General features: G+C 42.9%; 1 protein-coding gene across 2 annotated transcripts; it reads right to left on the bottom strand.

Moving 5' to 3' along the window:
- Positions 1–15: 15 nt before the first annotated feature.
- Positions 16–16119, bottom strand: vapbl.S (VAMP (vesicle-associated membrane protein)-associated protein B and C-like S homeolog). 2 transcript variants are annotated; one of them, XM_041579141.1, is made up of 6 exons: positions 15914–16119; positions 6091–6243; positions 4330–4433; positions 1699–1779; positions 1128–1304; positions 16–414 (listed from the first exon to the last, which is right to left on the bottom strand). In XM_041579141.1, exons 1-6 carry the CDS (start codon positions 15969–15971, stop codon positions 256–258), a joined length of 732 nt encoding a protein of 243 aa, XP_041435075.1. In that variant the 5' UTR covers positions 15972–16119; the 3' UTR covers positions 16–255. The 2 variants fall into 2 exon arrangements, with proteins under 2 accessions (XP_041435075.1, XP_041435074.1); XM_041579140.1 differs by lacking the exon at positions 15914–16119 and adding an exon at positions 6324–6471.
- Positions 16120–16496: the final 377 nt, after the last annotated feature.

The raw sequence follows: 16496 nt of genomic DNA on the forward strand, positions 1-16496 counted from the left end.
TACAGTATGACTATAAAGAGTTAATCATGACGCTTGTTAATTTAATCGGACTATCTAATTAATTAATTAATCGGACCCTAAAAGCAAATGTTACAGTTGTGCGGGAAGTAAGGTAAAGGCAAGAGCTGTGAAATGTTTTACATTGCTTTTCTTTTCCTCCATCTCTCAGACATTGTTATGAATAAATTTATTTCTTGATATGGCTACACCATCGACAGTATGATTTCTTGCTTTGTTTCTTTTCGCATGCTTTGTCTACAAGGCCACTTTCCCTATTATGACACCGATGATGAAGAAGAGGATGACCAGTGCAAGTATCCGAGTGTTAAGGCCTTCTTCTTTTGCAAGGCCGGAAACTGGTCGGTGGGGGCTACTTGTGGGCTGCATCTTTCGCATTCTCAAACCGTCTTCCTCCTGCAACAGTCGCACAAGATTGTGTCAGAACAGGGAAATGGCAGTAACACTGTCTGATACTCTGCACAGACATACCTGTCTCAACCCCTCAGTGACTGCTGATTCCCTGTATAACTCAGTCTGCAGTCTTGTGCCATTATATGATCACAGAACAACCCCTCAGTGACTTCTAATATCCCTATCATTTACAGTAGGGGGTACATTATCCCTTATAATACATGAGTGATACTCAGAGTTCCCTGTATAACTCAGCCTGAAGTCTTGTGCCATTATATGGTCACAGAACAACCCCTCAGTGACTTCTAATATCCTTATTTACAGTAGGGGGTACATTATCCCTTATAATACATGAGTGATACTCAGAGTTCCCTGTATAACTCAGCCTGAAGTCTTGTGCCATTATATGGTCACAGAACAACCCCTCAGTGACTTCTAATATCCTTATCATTTACAGTAGGGGGTACATTATCCCTTATAATACATGAGTGATACTCAGAGTTCCCTGTATAACTCAGCCTGAAGTCTTGTGCCATTATATGATCACAGAACCCTTCAGTGATTTCCCATATCCCTACAATTCCCATTAGGAGGGCACATTCTCGTGTATAAAACACAAGGGATACTTAGAGTTTCCCTATTGGAAATTGAAAGAAAAAGGAAATTAAGTTTTTTCCATCAAGGCAAGGCTTTTAAGGGGAGACCTATGCCGGTACCTTAAACTGCTTGTACTCCTCCCGTAGCCTCTGCATTTCTGCCTGCAGCCTCTTGTTTTCTTCCGCCACTTTCTTATACTCTGAATCATCCAGATTGGAACTTATTGATTTAGACAGCGAGGACTCTGTCTTTGTTATACTGCTGCTAGAAATAACTTTGTTTATTTCGCCATCGTGCTGTGGGAAAAAAAATACAGAATAGAGGGTCTTAAAGCAGCCACATCGAATGCAATATTTTGAGATTTAAATAAAAGCACTATTTGGGGAGAGAGAGGCAGAAGTAGTTAAAGCAGCAGTTTATAAATAAGGAAGGAAAAACTTCCATTATTTACAAACCCTGTCCCATGATGTACGGGAGGCTTATCTTTAGATTACTTTTGGCAAATCTGTTGACTGTCATTTTTTTGTTAAGGTAGAACATCAACAACTGGCAGTTGAACTGACTTATTGTATATGACTAAATGAGGCACCAGTAAGTCCATTTGCTTTGGGCCCTGTATGACTCTGGCCCTGTAATACATAAGTAGATAAATCACATGCAGTTACCAAAGAAGAAAGTTTTAACACTCACAGCTTTCTCATTCTCGGACGGCAGCTCAAACACACACCGGAGCTTGGAATCCATGAGATCATCCGGCTTCGCATCTTTCCACTGTGAAAGATTAAATGTGCCCATTAAAACAATGAAGACAAATGAAAAATCTGTGTGTTCTGCAGAGAGAATTAAACTTGAATGACTCACACAGTATTTTGTACAGGTTATGTAATCATAGGCACCTACGATTATGTATTCTGTACGAAAAGCATCAGGAGCAATGTTTCCTCAAAATTTTGCATGCGCAGACGGATTTTGGGGCCAGGGCAGACGCATTTTGGGGCCAGGGCAGACAAATGCTTAAAATGCTCTTGTTTATTCTGGCCTGAGCACACAGTATTTTACAAATGTGCGTACAAGTTTACATACCGCACATAGCTGAGAAAGAATTAGAGAGGAATTTGATCAGGAGTATTTTATAGTGAGATAAAATAAACATACTATTTTAAAATCCCTGCTCTGTGAATGGTCCAGTGTGCAAGTCAGTCAAGTTTATTGCTAATTCTCTCCCCTTGCTACAGGTTCAGGGCACCCAGACAAGTGAGTTCTCTCCTTTAGCTTACGCTGATGATACTGTGCTTGGTAAAAAAAAGTTCAGTATAAAAATAAAAACTGGGTAAAAAGACTGCGTAAGATAAAAAAATATTATCAATACAGTTAGTTAGCCAAAAATGTAATGTATAATGGCTGAAGTGATAATAGCCAGAGCACTACTTCCTGCTTTTTAGCTCTCTCGCTTTCCACTCATTATGTTTATCAGGCAGTAACCAATCAGAAACGTAAGGCAGGGCCCATGGGTCATAACTGTTTGCTTTTGAATCTGAGATGCATGCTACGGATCAATTGCAAACTCATTGAACAGTTATGTCCCATGTGGTCCCCCTTATAGTCACTGACTAAATCAGAGTTAGAGAGCTGAAAAGCAGGAAGTTGTATTCTGTTAGACATTCAGTCACTCTATATTAGAAACATTTTTTAATCTATTTACCCAGTTTTTATTTTTACACTGAACTGTTCCTTAAAGTGGTTCCAGGAAACTGTAACTGTAAGATTCTGATGTAGCAAAGTTGTGTTAAATTGAAAGTGCAAGCAAATTGATATCCATTGCAAAGGACTTGAGGCAATGAACCAGGTCATTAGAGTAATTGAGAGAGTGCTGATGTGTAAATATAAAAAGTGTTCCCAGCTGATATATACTTGCATAAATAAATAGTTCAATATTTGACTGTATGACTGTGCTGCAAATAGACTCATAACAAATATTGTGCAGAGAAAAAGTATTTGCAAGGGACACCAGTACTGTCATGAAGTCTCGGCAAAGCATTAAGGAATGGTGGACATTGGACTACAGGAAACTTTGCCCTAGTTACAGCAAGCAATATGTTACATGCCAGATACATACACAAGGCATCATTTGTCTGATGCAATAATAGAAAAGTTTACATCTATAGGATTCAAACCCATTTAATAGAACCCATTGTAAAGGGCAGTTTAAAGCACAGTAAAAACAGAAGCACAGATAAGGTTAATAAGATGCAATTATTCAAGCTCTAGGCTTGGCATGGGAAGTGAAATCTCAGCATATCTACAGAACATACAGGTATGGGACCTGTCATCCAGAATGCTCGGGACCTGGGGTTTTCAGGATAACGGATCTTTCTGTTATTTGGATAGTCATACCTTAAGTCTACTAGAAAATCATGTAAACATTAAATAAACCCAATAGGCTGGTTCTGTTTCCAATAAGGATTATTTATATCTTAGTTTGGCTCAAGTACAATGGGACGGTTATATTATTACAGAGAAATAGGAAATCATTTTTAAAAATGTGGAGTGCTTGATTACAATGGAGTCTACGGTAGACGCCCTTTCCGTAATTCTGAGCTTTCTGGATAACGGGTTTCCGGATAACGGATCCCATTCCTGTTCTGCATGGATAAAAATAACCAGTAATTGGTGTTATAGGGAGAGAGGCCTTCTGGATGTAAAAGATCAGGGCTTGCCTTCCCTCTACATACTTACGGGCTTTCTCTTGTCAGTTACAGATTTTATATTGTCCATTTACCCCACATTCTCTCATTCTTATTTGCTTGAATTATTTAATACCACTAGATGGCACAGTTCCTTATCTTAATCTTGGGGTGCACCTTCCTGCTGTGCTTTTAGGTCATGTGATACCTCTTGTCAAACCATTAATATAGAGCAGTGATCCCCAACAAGTAGCTCGTGAGCAACATGTTGCTCTCCAGCCCCTTGGCTCTCAGTGGCCTCAAGACAGGTGCTTCTTTTTCAATTCCAGACTTGGAGGCAAGCTTTGGTTGTATAAAAACCAGGTGCCAAACAGAGCCTCCTGTAGGCTGCATAGGGGCTACCAAATAACCAGTCACAGCCTTTATTTGGCACCAAGAGGAACTTTTTCCATGCTTGTGTTGCTCCCCAACTCTTTTTACATTTGAATGTGGCTCATGGGTAAAAAATTTGGGGTCCCCTGCTATAGAGACTCCTAAGGACGACACTGGGAGAATGGCACACAGGGTTCAAACATCAATGCAATCAATTTCCACTGGTCTACTCTTGTATAATAAAATTCAGACTCTGTGCACTTACTACAGCTTCCATATCTGAGGTGTCTGGTGGTGCTATGATGGACTGCACCATGAACTTATGCTTGCTCTTCTCATTAGGGTCATAGTCGAATGGCTGTAGCATCACTGCAATAAAAGAGACAAGAAGTGTTCAGTATATCACTTAAAAGATCAGTAACACAAAAAATGTTTTAGTTAAAAAAAATATTAGGGATGCACGAAAACCACTATTTTGCATATGCAAATTAGGGGTGGGAAGGGGAAAACATTTTTTACTTTCTTGTTTTGTGACAAAAAGTCTGAATCTGAATACTGCTGAAAAAGGCAGAATCCCGAACTGAATCCTGGATTCGGTGTATCCCTAAAAAATATTATAGCCCCCTCTAGTACCTCCTCCTTACAGCACAGTGTTCACTATTTTAATGCTTTATTAAAAAATATCATAATGAATATCTTCTTCCGGTTGTGCCGTGTCTCAGAAATAGGGCGATATGGCGACATGCCCTCAGCTTTATCCTACATGTGCGCTCCACATCTCCTGACTCTACTTCTTCTTAAGCCTGAAGTCAGTTGCTGCGCTGCTGTAGAGGATTTATGACTGACCTGGGTGCTGCCTCCGCTGCTCGCAACACTGACAGAAATAAATCAGGCTTAAAGTTAAAACATGCAGGCTGAAAAACCCTCCACAGCAGCGCAGCAACTGACTTCCGGCTTAAGAAGAAGTAGAGATGTGGAGAGCACACGTAGGATAAAGCGGAGGGCATGTAGCCAGATCGCCCTATTTCTGAGACACAGCACAACTGGAAGCAGATATTCATTATGGTATTCTTTAATAAAGCATTAAAATAGTGAACATTGTGCTTGAAGGAGGATGTACTTAAGGGGACAATAATTTTTTTTATCTTTAAATTTTTTAGTGTTAGTGGTCCTTTAAAAACTCTCAATTAGCTCCCAATTAGCTTCCCACAGCATAAATACCAATGCACATACCCAGTACTGTAATCCTCGACTTACTTTAAAGGAGTGGTTCACTTTTATGTTAGCTTTTAGTATAGAATTGCTAATTCTAAGCAACATTTTAATTGGCCTTCATTTTTTCTTTTTTATAGTTTTTAAATTATTTGCCTTCTTCAGATTGTTTCCAGTTTTGAAATGGGGGTCACTGACCCCATCTAAAAACAAGTGCCCTGTAGGGCTGCAAATTTATTGATACTGCTAGTTTTTATTAGTCATCTTTCTATTCAGGCCTCTGCTATTCATATTTCAGTCTCTTATTTATATATAATCAATTTGGCTCCTAGCAACCAGATAGCTAAAACTGGAGAGCTGCTGAATAAAAAGTTTAATAACTCCAAAATCATAAATAACAAAAAATGAAATCCAGTTACAAATGGTCTCAGAATATTAGACTCTATACATCAGGAGTGCCCATACTTTACTAATGCGAGGTCTACTTTTAGTGATGTTGTCCCATGATGATGTACATCTATAATATCACTGTTAGCATTCTGAATTTATATTACTGTATTTAAAAAAAACAACTATTACTTATGTAACCTTAACAGAATAAATATTTGAATGAAAGTAATAAAACAGAAGAGTAATTTAGTCAAGATGTTTTAGTGTCTTGAGATCTACTAATCACCAACTAAAGGTCTACTGGTAGATCCCAACCTACCTTTTGGACACCCCTGATGTATATCATACTTAAAGTTAATTTAAAGGTGAAAACCCCATTTACATTGTGAAACAATAAAGCCAATCATAGAAATAATCTGCTCACCAGACACAATGATAGAGGATCCGGCATCAATCACTCCGCTGTTTGGACGCACACAGTACCGGCGAGGCGCTGTGGTCTTAACTTTGAAACAGACATTTTTATCTGTGGGGTTCCCGAGTTTCAGGTTTGTAGTGACAACGTCTGTAAAGGGTCCTGGCAATAAACACAAGCAGCGAGGTTTGTAAATATACCAGAAAATTAATGTAATCATCCTCAAATGCTATAAACCCCACCTGTCTTAATTAGAAAGCAATGCGGCACCTCCCTCCCATATGTATAAATTGAAATATACAGAGAAGGAAAGACTACTGCTAAATTGCAAAATTCTCCTTTAGTTTCGACCTTGTCCAGTAACCCATATATCATATATGTGATATACACAGAACAGGTGACAGGTAAATGCTACATGTTGATTGGTGCTATGACTTTCAATGGTTTATGAAAAGCTGTGGCTTCAGATCACCGACACTGAAATGCACAACAGCCATTGTTGAGATTTTTGTCAACTGCTTGAAGTCACCTGAGTGACAAAAAAGTGAATCATTCAATTCGCTAAAAGACCAGTTGGAGAGGTGGGACACAATGGGCCAGTGGGAGGGGCTGCTGATGGGAAACAAGGGGCCAGCGGGAGGGGCTGCTGATGGGATGATGGGAAACAAGGTACCAGTGGGAGGGGCTACTGATGGTAAACAAAGGAATAAGTGGGAGAGGCTGCTGATGGGAAACAAGGAATCAGTGGGAAAGGCTGCTGATGGGAAACAAGGAATCAGTGGGAAAGGCTGCTGATGGGAAACAGCGAGCCAGTGAGAGGGGCTCCTAATGGGATGATGGGAAACAAGAGACCAGTGGGAGTGCTGCTGATGGGAAACAAGGTACAAGTAGGAGGGGCTGCTGATGGGAAACAAGGGACCGGTGGGAGGGGCTGCTGATGGGAAACAGTGGGCCAGTGGGAGGGGCTGCTGATGTTAAACAGCAAGCCAGTGGGAAACAAGAGGCCAGTGGGAAACAAGGGGCCAGTGGGAAACAAGGGGACAAGTGGGAAACAAGGGGCCAGCGGGAGCGGCTGCTGATGGGATGATGAGAAACAAGGGATCAGTGGGAGGAGCTGCTGATGGGATGATTGGAAACAATGGACCAGTGGGAGGAGCTGATGGGAAACAAGGGACCGGTGGGAGGGGCTGCTGATTGGAAACCGCAAGCCAGTGGGAAACAAGGGGCCAGTGGGAGGGGCTGCTGATGTGAAACAAGGGGCCGATGGGAGGGTCTGCTGATGGGACAGCAGGGTATATATATTGAATAAAGCACAACTTATTGTAAAATATGAGTCACAGAGGAGTTCCATGACCATATTAAATGTTTTAGTGAGCCATGAGACAAAAATGACAACACTAAGCTCCGTTTATAACTGATGACATTGCCAAGAGCCATTTATAAGGATATAATTTATAGGATATGCATTATAAGAGAAGTATAATCAAGCTGGGATGTACAGTAAATATTGCAACTAATATCACTTACCCTTTAAAAGAGCTAAAGCCAAAAAGGCGCATACAGTATTTATTAGTGGGGTATGGCTCAAAGGTTTACTGATAAAAAAAACCTTTCCCAGGATACAGTGACAGGTGAATCATTGTAACAAGACAATTCAGTGATGTGATGCCAGGAGCAGAATAGCCGGGTTAATGTGCAAGATAATGGGCAGACACACAGCACAACTGACATATCTGCACCTTGTGGGTGGAAGATGGGGGCAAAATCAGAAAAGAAGCTTTAAGAAGGATTCTGCTGCAACTCTACTGGGATTCAAAAGCCTGTGGGCTCCTTCAACCAAGAGCAGCTCCCCGGCTGATATTACTAGGGCATCTGATACTCAGCGAGGATACATTTGCCCTTGAACGATAAATGACTAATGGTATCCATTTACCAGAATCCCGAAGGGGAGCTATTCTGAACTGAAATAATTAGGTGATGTATCAGAACTGGTCTACTCGCAAGAACCACCCAGGTTCTACCTGCTTTACGGTGCAGGGCCTATTACACATAAGCCCATATCTGTCCCGATTATGGATAGGTCTCCCATCATTTAAAGGAACAGTTCAGTGTAAAAAAAACTGGGTAAACAGATAGGCTGTGCAAAATAGAAAATGTTTCTAATATAGTTAGTTAGGCAAAAATGTAACGTATAAAGGCTATGGTGACTGGATGTCTAACATAATAGTCAGAACACTATGTCCTGTTTTTCAGCTCTCTAACTCTGAGTTAGAGACTTTAAGGGGGCTTTGCAGATCTCTTGCTTTCCACTGATTGGTTGAGGGGTGGGCACATGGTTGAGGGGTGGGCACATGGGTCATATCTGTTTGCTTTTGAATCTGAGCTGCATGCTGAGGATCAATTGCAAATTCACTGAACAGTTATGTCCCATGTGGGGTGCACATGGGACATAACTGTTCAGTGAATTTGCAACCAATCAGTGGAAAGCAAGAGACCTGCAAAGCCAGGAGGGCATTCAAGGTAGCAACTTGCACAGTAACCCCAAGTTTTCTTTAAAACTGATCATGTTCTTTTAATCCCAAGACTTGCTAAGCAGAGACGAAGTTTGCTGTACACTTCACAGAGCTGTAGTTCAGCGGCCTTGGGAGTTCTCTCTTGAACTTTGCCTGCCTCGCTCACTGACCAAAGGTGAAAGCTATAATACAGTAAGTAGAATACATGCCACACACTTCTATCCCTGGTCCTGCAAATAGCTCCGCCCCCTCTCTAGGTTACTCCTGGGTCCAATTATTTAGGCAATTATTTAGCCCAGGATGCGGGTGCACCTGCACTATGAATGTAAGGCTGTCTCAACACAGTACATCTCATATTTGGACACTTACCCCCCCCTAGAGGCCAAAACCAAAAGTTGCATTACACACAGCAGCACCCAAAGTCACCTCCACACTTGTAAGAATGCTGGGGGCAGACTAACTAGCAGAAGGGTCATTATGTCCTGCACGCGGTCATACAGCAAGTTTGTTTTAATGGAATGGCACAGGCAGAACGGATCTGTTTCCTTGTTGCCGGCACTGCTACCAAAGAAACAAGTCTTTATATGTTTCACAGGCAGAGTAAAACTTCAAAAACCCAGAAAAAAAATTTAAAAAATCAAAACCAACTGCATTTTTGTCTAGAAGCGTGTTAGTGAAATTGTAGTGTGACTTTTCCCTATGAATAGACCGTAAAGCACAAAATCTTGCACCTCCCATTGGAATGAACTTCTGTACGAGGAATTGCCCCCCTCCAAGCCTTGTGTATCTACAGCAATTCCAGCGGCCACACATACTGTGCTTTTATTATTGCTTCATCCAGCTAGGGTCCCACAATAAGCTCTACCCTCATACTGTACTGTCTAAGGGAAACAATATGGCACCTCTTTCCCATATGTATAAATACAAATATACAGAGAAGGAATGTTCTGGGCACACAATAAGCTATACCCTCATACTGTACTGTCTAAGGAAAACAATATGGCACCTCCTTCCCATATGTATAAATACAAATATACAGAGAGTAGGAATGTTCTGGGCACACAATAAGCTATACCCTCATACTGTACTGTCTAAGGGAAACAATATGGCACCTCCTTCCCATATGTATAAATACAAATATACAGAGAAGGAATGTTCTGGGCACACAATAAGCTATACCCTCATACTGTACTGTCTAAGGGAAACAATATGACCCATAAGTATAATTACAGAGAGAAGGAATTTTTGGGCACGTAGTTGATAGGGGTCACTAACCTCTATATGTAGAAATACAAAAATATAAAAATCAAACGTTCTGGACACACATACTATTGCCCTGTACTATCTAAGGGAAACAATATAGCAGGTCCTACCCATATATGCACACAGTAAGCTATAGCCTCATATTGTACTGAAGGCAGGGGGTCCCCAGTCTTTTTTCTTTTAACCATGAGATACATTAAAATAACTGGAGAGCAACACAGGTAGAAGGCCCAGGTTTAGTCCGTTCTCCAAAGAATTGAAAGTTTCCATTAGTTTGTACTCCCACACTTTTCTTTCATTATCTCTTTTGCCCTTAAAGGGCATGTAAAGGCAAAAAAATAAAATCCCATTTTTACTTTCTTTAATGAAAAAGAAACCTATCTCCAATTGTAGTCTAATTAAAAAATGTGTACCGTTTTTATAAGAAACCTGACTGTACGCAGTGAAATTCTACCTTCATTTACTGCTGTGGATAGGAATTGTCAGACGGTCCCTAACTGCTCTAGAGGCAAACAATAATACTTATGAACAGCAGGGGGAGCCCTGCCTTTCTTCCCAGCCATGCAGAACTTAAGCAGCTTTGTTTGTTTTCCTGTAGAGCAGTCGGCGACTGTGTAGAGCTTTGTAATGGATTTTATTTTTGCCTTAACATCCCTTTTACTGTTTCCAACTCCAGCTGCAGGGACAAAGATCATGGAGGCAGATTTAAACAGATAAACTGGGATTCTATTTGGAGGATTATTTCGCGGCAGCCACTGTTTCTGAAGAGTTAGAGAAAGTTTGTATTACAAAAACTATAAAAATCCACATTAGATTACATGACAACACAGGACCCAGTGCAATCTGCATATTCTGATTATTAATCAGTCTTGCTGTATAGGCTTCTGGCAGATATTATTTGACTTGTGCTGTTTTGATAATTTATGACGATCCCTAAGCAGCCCAGACCACACTGAGCATGTTCACAGTCTTGGTCTTGCAAAGATGTATAACAAAGAAACAAGATGGTAAACCCCTGTGGCCAACTTTGCAAGCATAAATCATTTGTTTTATTAGGCTTCTGGTGCAGTAAGTTTATGTTTAGCATACAAAATACATAATTTCTAGCCTTATTCTATTTTACACTTTACTTGCCCTTTAAGAACCAAAATTCTTTAATCCTTTTTGGAGTGATGAGGGCCATTGAAATGATTTCCCATTGGTGTGTCCAATTACAAGTTGCAACATACTGTTGAGTCTTGTTACAATGCAGGTCATATGTCAGAGCCAGAGTCATCAATCAGCCCTGTGTCAGATGGGTAAAAAAAGACAATGCTTTCCTCTTTCATGTAACCTATTGCCTAATGCTAACGAAGAGTGATAGCATTTGGCTAGCGGTTAGTAGTGCAAGGTAAGGCATTCTTCCTCTGTGCTCCCAGGAAGAGGTTAAATATGACAGGAATGTAAAATGTCTTTGTTCTGTAGATAGTGGCACCCATAGAAGAGAAAGTCACAGGCAGGCAGCTGATTATATGTTTATATACATATAGTTCTATAGCTGGGCTACTGTGGCCAACATAATGTGCCACTGACTACTAGCTAATGTGCCACAGGTGTGAGCTGGAGGGCCAGTCCCGTTTCTGTAGACAACTAGCTGCTGTACGGCACCCCTCCCATTACAACCACACCTTGCCTGCTCCTAGGACAATCACCTGTATAGTTAGAACTGGTTTCCCTTGTCTGAGACATTAGGTATGTAGACACACAATACCTACAGCAACCCATGTGTACAACTGGGCTAACAGCCTGATTCAGTTTTCAGAACTGCTTTGCTACACTGCTGCAAACATCCAGATCATGATGGCCTGGATGGACTCAGCCAATCCGTGTCACCCACTCTGGTGGCAATAGACGTTACAATTATGATCTTTTCTGGAAAGATCATTTGTTTCAATACACAGGTGTAGAGCTGAATCGTCAGATATACACGTAGAAACTAGAGTCCTGCGCGGGTCTATTTTTTGGAACCCGTACCCGCAACCTGGCAATCAGCAACCAGGACCTACATTCTTACCTGCTACCTGACCCACAAGTACCTTATCCGCAACCCGCTGACCATCAAGAATCAGGAATCTAAGAATCATTTTAAACCAGAAGTTGCATCATCGGAAGTAGGCGTGATCAGAAAAAAACGGAGTAAGACAGGAAGTGCTGACATAAACCGGAAGTGGCATCATCGGAAGTAGGCGTGATCAGAAAAAAGGAGTATACCTGCACCCAAAACTTCTACCCACAACCCACAGGGTACCACCGGTTCTTGCGGGTAACCCGCGGGTACCCGACCCGCTGCAGAACTCTAGTAGAAACAATAGAATTCTACCTGTATCCGCCGAATCAGCACTAACAATGGCCGATGTCGGATGGCTTCAAAGGCGCCCAATCAAAATTTTCCGGCCAGACCAATCGACGAGCCAACTAAAATCCAAGTCTTCTGCTGATATTTTTGGTGCGTCTATGGAGAAAGAGGAACCATACCTGGGCCCCTATACATATAATTCCACCAACTGTATACTGATATTTAGCAGCTGGGCCAGCACACGGGCAGGGGTAACATTCCGCAGGGTTCCTGCAGTGGCACAGGAAGGCTATTAATGGAAGGGTGAAATTACGTAAAGTGAGGCAGCCAAGCTCCACTGTATCATGTAAAGGGTAAGGTGGTGGGGGGACACATAGATCTAGGGTTTCATTCTGGCAATGGGAGTGTATTCCTTCTCTCTCTCGGTGCTGGAGCAAAATTAGCTATACTCCCAGAGAGCCCAATCTGTGTGTGTAATCTATATTAATGGCCGGAAAGGGCTGCCACACATATGCTGATAAGCCTTTAATGGAGTCAATAAAGACACCTGAATTAAAGGGGTGTGTGCCTTACTAGTCATATCTCAATTGGAAGATTGTGCATATTCAGCCATTATTTGTCATTTTAAAGCAGCACTTCCAAGTAGATAACAGATTAGGTCTCATAACAATATAACCTATAAATGCGTGTATTTACCAGCTCAGCGCCCATAACTGCCCCTCCATCGCAGGCAGAGGAGTAGGATTCCAGCATTAGAGACTGTATGTCATAGAGCTGCCTGGCAACACTTGGGGTCAGGGCACAATCTGTAAGTATCACAGAAGATTGGGGCTTTATTATACTTAGTCAGCCGGGGAAAAAGAACAGTACAAAGGTCTCGGTAAATAGTGCAGTTCTTTCTCAATCAACCTCCCACAGTAGGTTTCCTTGTTTGAATGACTGCCGCCCTGTGCTATCACATGTGTGTGCTACACAAGTACACAATGACACACACACACACACACACACCATGGAGACCTGATGAAGGGCCCCGAAACGTTACATTTGTCTGCAAATAAACCTGCAGGGATGTCTGCCCTGCTTGTAACAGCTACATTTGTGCCAGTCTTTGGTCAGTGTACCAATCCCATGTAATTACTGAGCACTGGGTGGAACTTAAAAAGAGCAGGTTAGACACTCTCCATGATTGGTAAAGCTTTAGCTGAACCGATCCCAAATATTATAAACACATCCAGTTCCACATGGGTTCATGCTCATACATCTAATTAAACCCAACACATGGGTAATGGCCTATCTAGAATAAAATGTGCCCCACCAAACTATGGTGACAATGAAGCACTTCTGCTCCTGCTCTATGCATTGTTCCTACTATAGCATTGCCTTTACATTGAAATTGCAGCTCATTCATTTATGGTAGTTCAACAAAGAAGCTGATCTGTGCCTGATTCTAGCACAGTCTCAGATTAGTAGTCTATATAGACTATACCGCAATTCAGCAGGCTGCTTGTGCCAAACGCAACCAACCATCCTATCCTACCTTTATGCAAGACTTGTGCCAGGATGTAACAAATGCAAAAATAAACTTCTCCCACCTCCATAGAAACACAAATATTGATTCGGAGATAGACAACCCTCATTTTGTGCAAATTTAGCAGAATTCCAGCCTACAAAAGGAGAAAATCCAGACAAACAGGGCAGGCCAAGCATGCCACCTAAATATAGTCTGCAGGGCTATATAACCGGGTGTTCTGAAACTGGAAAGACAATTTACTAATTCTATTTAATTGACTATATCTAATGCACTGGGAAAAAAAAGACAAATGAAAGCAATGGCTTGATGGATTGTTCAAACCCCCCCCCCCCCCGCTAATGGGTTAGTCCTCTCAATCGCATAAATATTTACTCACATTCAGTACAGGCAGTCTCTGAGTGGGTTGGGTTATGCACAACATGTGCTCCCAGTTCTGCAGGGTCAGCCGGTTTCCCATAAAATCAGGCTCATATCACTGATTCATAAATGCAAGAGTAGGGCTGGTATGTACTATAAATATGGAAGGCCCAGTGGCTCTGCACTGTAAGCCCATAGAGGGGCATGCTGGCTGTGAATGAATGAAGCATGATAATCTGTGTCTGGCCAGAACAGGTGGGGCAAGCTTGGGAGCCATGGCATGAGACAATAGAGCCCAGGCATTGTTACCAGGACATGTGACACTTTCAACACGTTAGAGATAAGCACAGATTCAAAATTCCATGATCTTAGAATTCCTGTTGAGCCCTGAAAATCCCATGTTTCCTAATAAAATGAAATAACAAAAAAAACCTCCAGCCGATAGGTTCCAATGAACAGGCCAATATGGCACTGGATGAAAGGTCAGGGAGTGGCCCACACGCCCATGCTACAGGGGTGGCCAAACTCACCCTCCAGTCTCCCCCAGGCTTTCCTAGAATTGTCCGGCCTCCCTTGGTGGTTTCCTCGTCATTCCAAAATACCGAACACCATCCCCCAGCCCCATCAAACCTATAGTGTTACTAATGTGTTCATTGTCACATCCACAGATAGTGACCTACCTGCCAATGCCAACACAATGCAACTGGCACAAGTACACAACAAGGAGCAATGCTGTGCTGCCAATTCAGATTCCTGTGACATGACCCCCCTAATTACCCTACACATACCCCTTTGTGCACTGGTTATAGCACTGGGGCTCCCAAACTGTATTGGCACCTATATGAATAACAATGGATCTGGTTATGGGAATAAGGAATGGGTGCCTCCCTCCTACAGTAGCACCTCTGGGAATCTCCAAATGGCATATGATTAGGAAGCAATAATCTCCTTTGCTGAGATACCACACTGGCAGTTTGCAGGGCTGTAACAGGGCTCCCCCTACCTTTGGCCACGTATCCCAGCAACCCGTTACGCTGAGATTATGGTTACAAGACCCCCGCCCAGCCAGGAATTCCAGTGACCAATAATGATCTTGTTACAGATCTGAAAATGGGCAACCCCTCCTCTGGTACCCTGGCGCCCAGCTCCTCCCACAGTACCAAGCTAGAATGGGGCCCCCTCCAACAATAAGAGCCATATAAAGCCCTCAGGTTACAGGAATTGGGGCCTATTACCTAAACTGGCCAGATTACATTGCCCTAGGAATAGTGGCATATCACCATCGTGTAGCAGCAGTGCCCCATTATATTTGTACCTCAGCACCTTCCACAGGGTATCCCCACTACCCAATGTGTCCCTGGACCCCCCCTAAACCCATGTCCTGCTCTCGTACCCCATGAACTCCCCTGTAACCCATGTCTTCCTCCCATACCCCATGTCCGCCGTTCGTAACTCCTCCCGTACCCCAGAAACTCCTCTCGTACCCCACTTCCGCCTCCCGTACACCACAAACTCCTCCCGTACCCTACGTCTTCCTCCCGTACCCCACGTCTGCCTCTCGTACCCCACGTCCGCCTCCCGTACCACATGTCTTCCTCTCAAACCTCCTTACCCATAATTCCCAATGGCCCAACCAACCATTTACTATGTGCCTCACAAAACCTCATTAGACATGATTTCCAGCAGCGCATTGCCCATGAACCCCAATGCCCCGGCCCCTATACGCACATTCCACAGCAGCACCTCAGCCCGTACATTAGAGGATTAATGAAGGGGATTGCGAGGGTGACTGGTGCCTCTTGACTGCCCTACAGCACCCCAGTAACCCAGTACCTTGAAACTTGAGCTCTTGCTGGGGCTCCAGCTGAAGGATCTGCTCCACCTTGGCCATGTCCCCGTGTGGGCTGGGGGTCCCGGGGCCTGTCCCGGCGGCGGTGGCGGCTGCAGGAGCGGGTGATGCAGCAAAGCGACGGAGGGCGGAGGCTGCTGTGACGTCACGGTCCCTGCAAGGCCCCGGGGTAAAGGAACACGCATGCGCAGTGAATTGGGGGCTGGACAGCCGCTGCGCAGTCGGACTAAAGGGCCAACATGGCGGCGCCTTGGGGGTGGGGCGATTGAGTTCTGGCACCGTATGTGTGGACCTTATTCGCCCTGTGTAATGTCAAATAGATGTATGAGAACGGCATTTCCCTCACTGGCACTTTGTGTGGTTGTAGCCATTCTGTACGTCAGTTTTGTTGCTTTTAACTCTCTCATCAGAAATGGGCCCTTGATTAAGCACAATTGTTCTTCGTAAGCGTCAGAAAAATGCGTCTCAAAACACTTCCTAGAAACCATGCATCTGATTTTTTACCTAATAAACGTGTTCAGCGAAATATGACCTCATATCTTGGTGGTGCAAGAACAATTATATATT

This window comes from Xenopus laevis, chromosome 9_10S (assembly GCF_017654675.1).
Source record: "Xenopus laevis strain J_2021 chromosome 9_10S, Xenopus_laevis_v10.1, whole genome shotgun sequence".
Classification (NCBI taxonomy): domain Eukaryota; kingdom Metazoa; phylum Chordata; class Amphibia; order Anura; family Pipidae; genus Xenopus; species Xenopus laevis.

What these genes read in the sequence shown, in the direction of transcription:
- vapbl.S (XM_041579140.1), bottom strand. Translation starts at nt 6,456, where the DNA reads ATGATATATGGGTTACTGGACAAGGTCGAAACTAAAGGAGAATTTTGC. An exon ending in ATCCTCTATCATTGTGTCTG is followed by an intron (nt 4,434 to 6,090) that starts GTGAGCAGATTA and finishes CTTTTATTGCAG; the next exon opens with TGATGCTACAGCCATTCGAC. An exon ending in CGTCCGAGAATGAGAAAGCT is followed by an intron (nt 1,305 to 1,698) that starts GTGAGTGTTAAA and finishes TTTTTCCCACAG; the next exon opens with CACGATGGCGAAATAAACAA.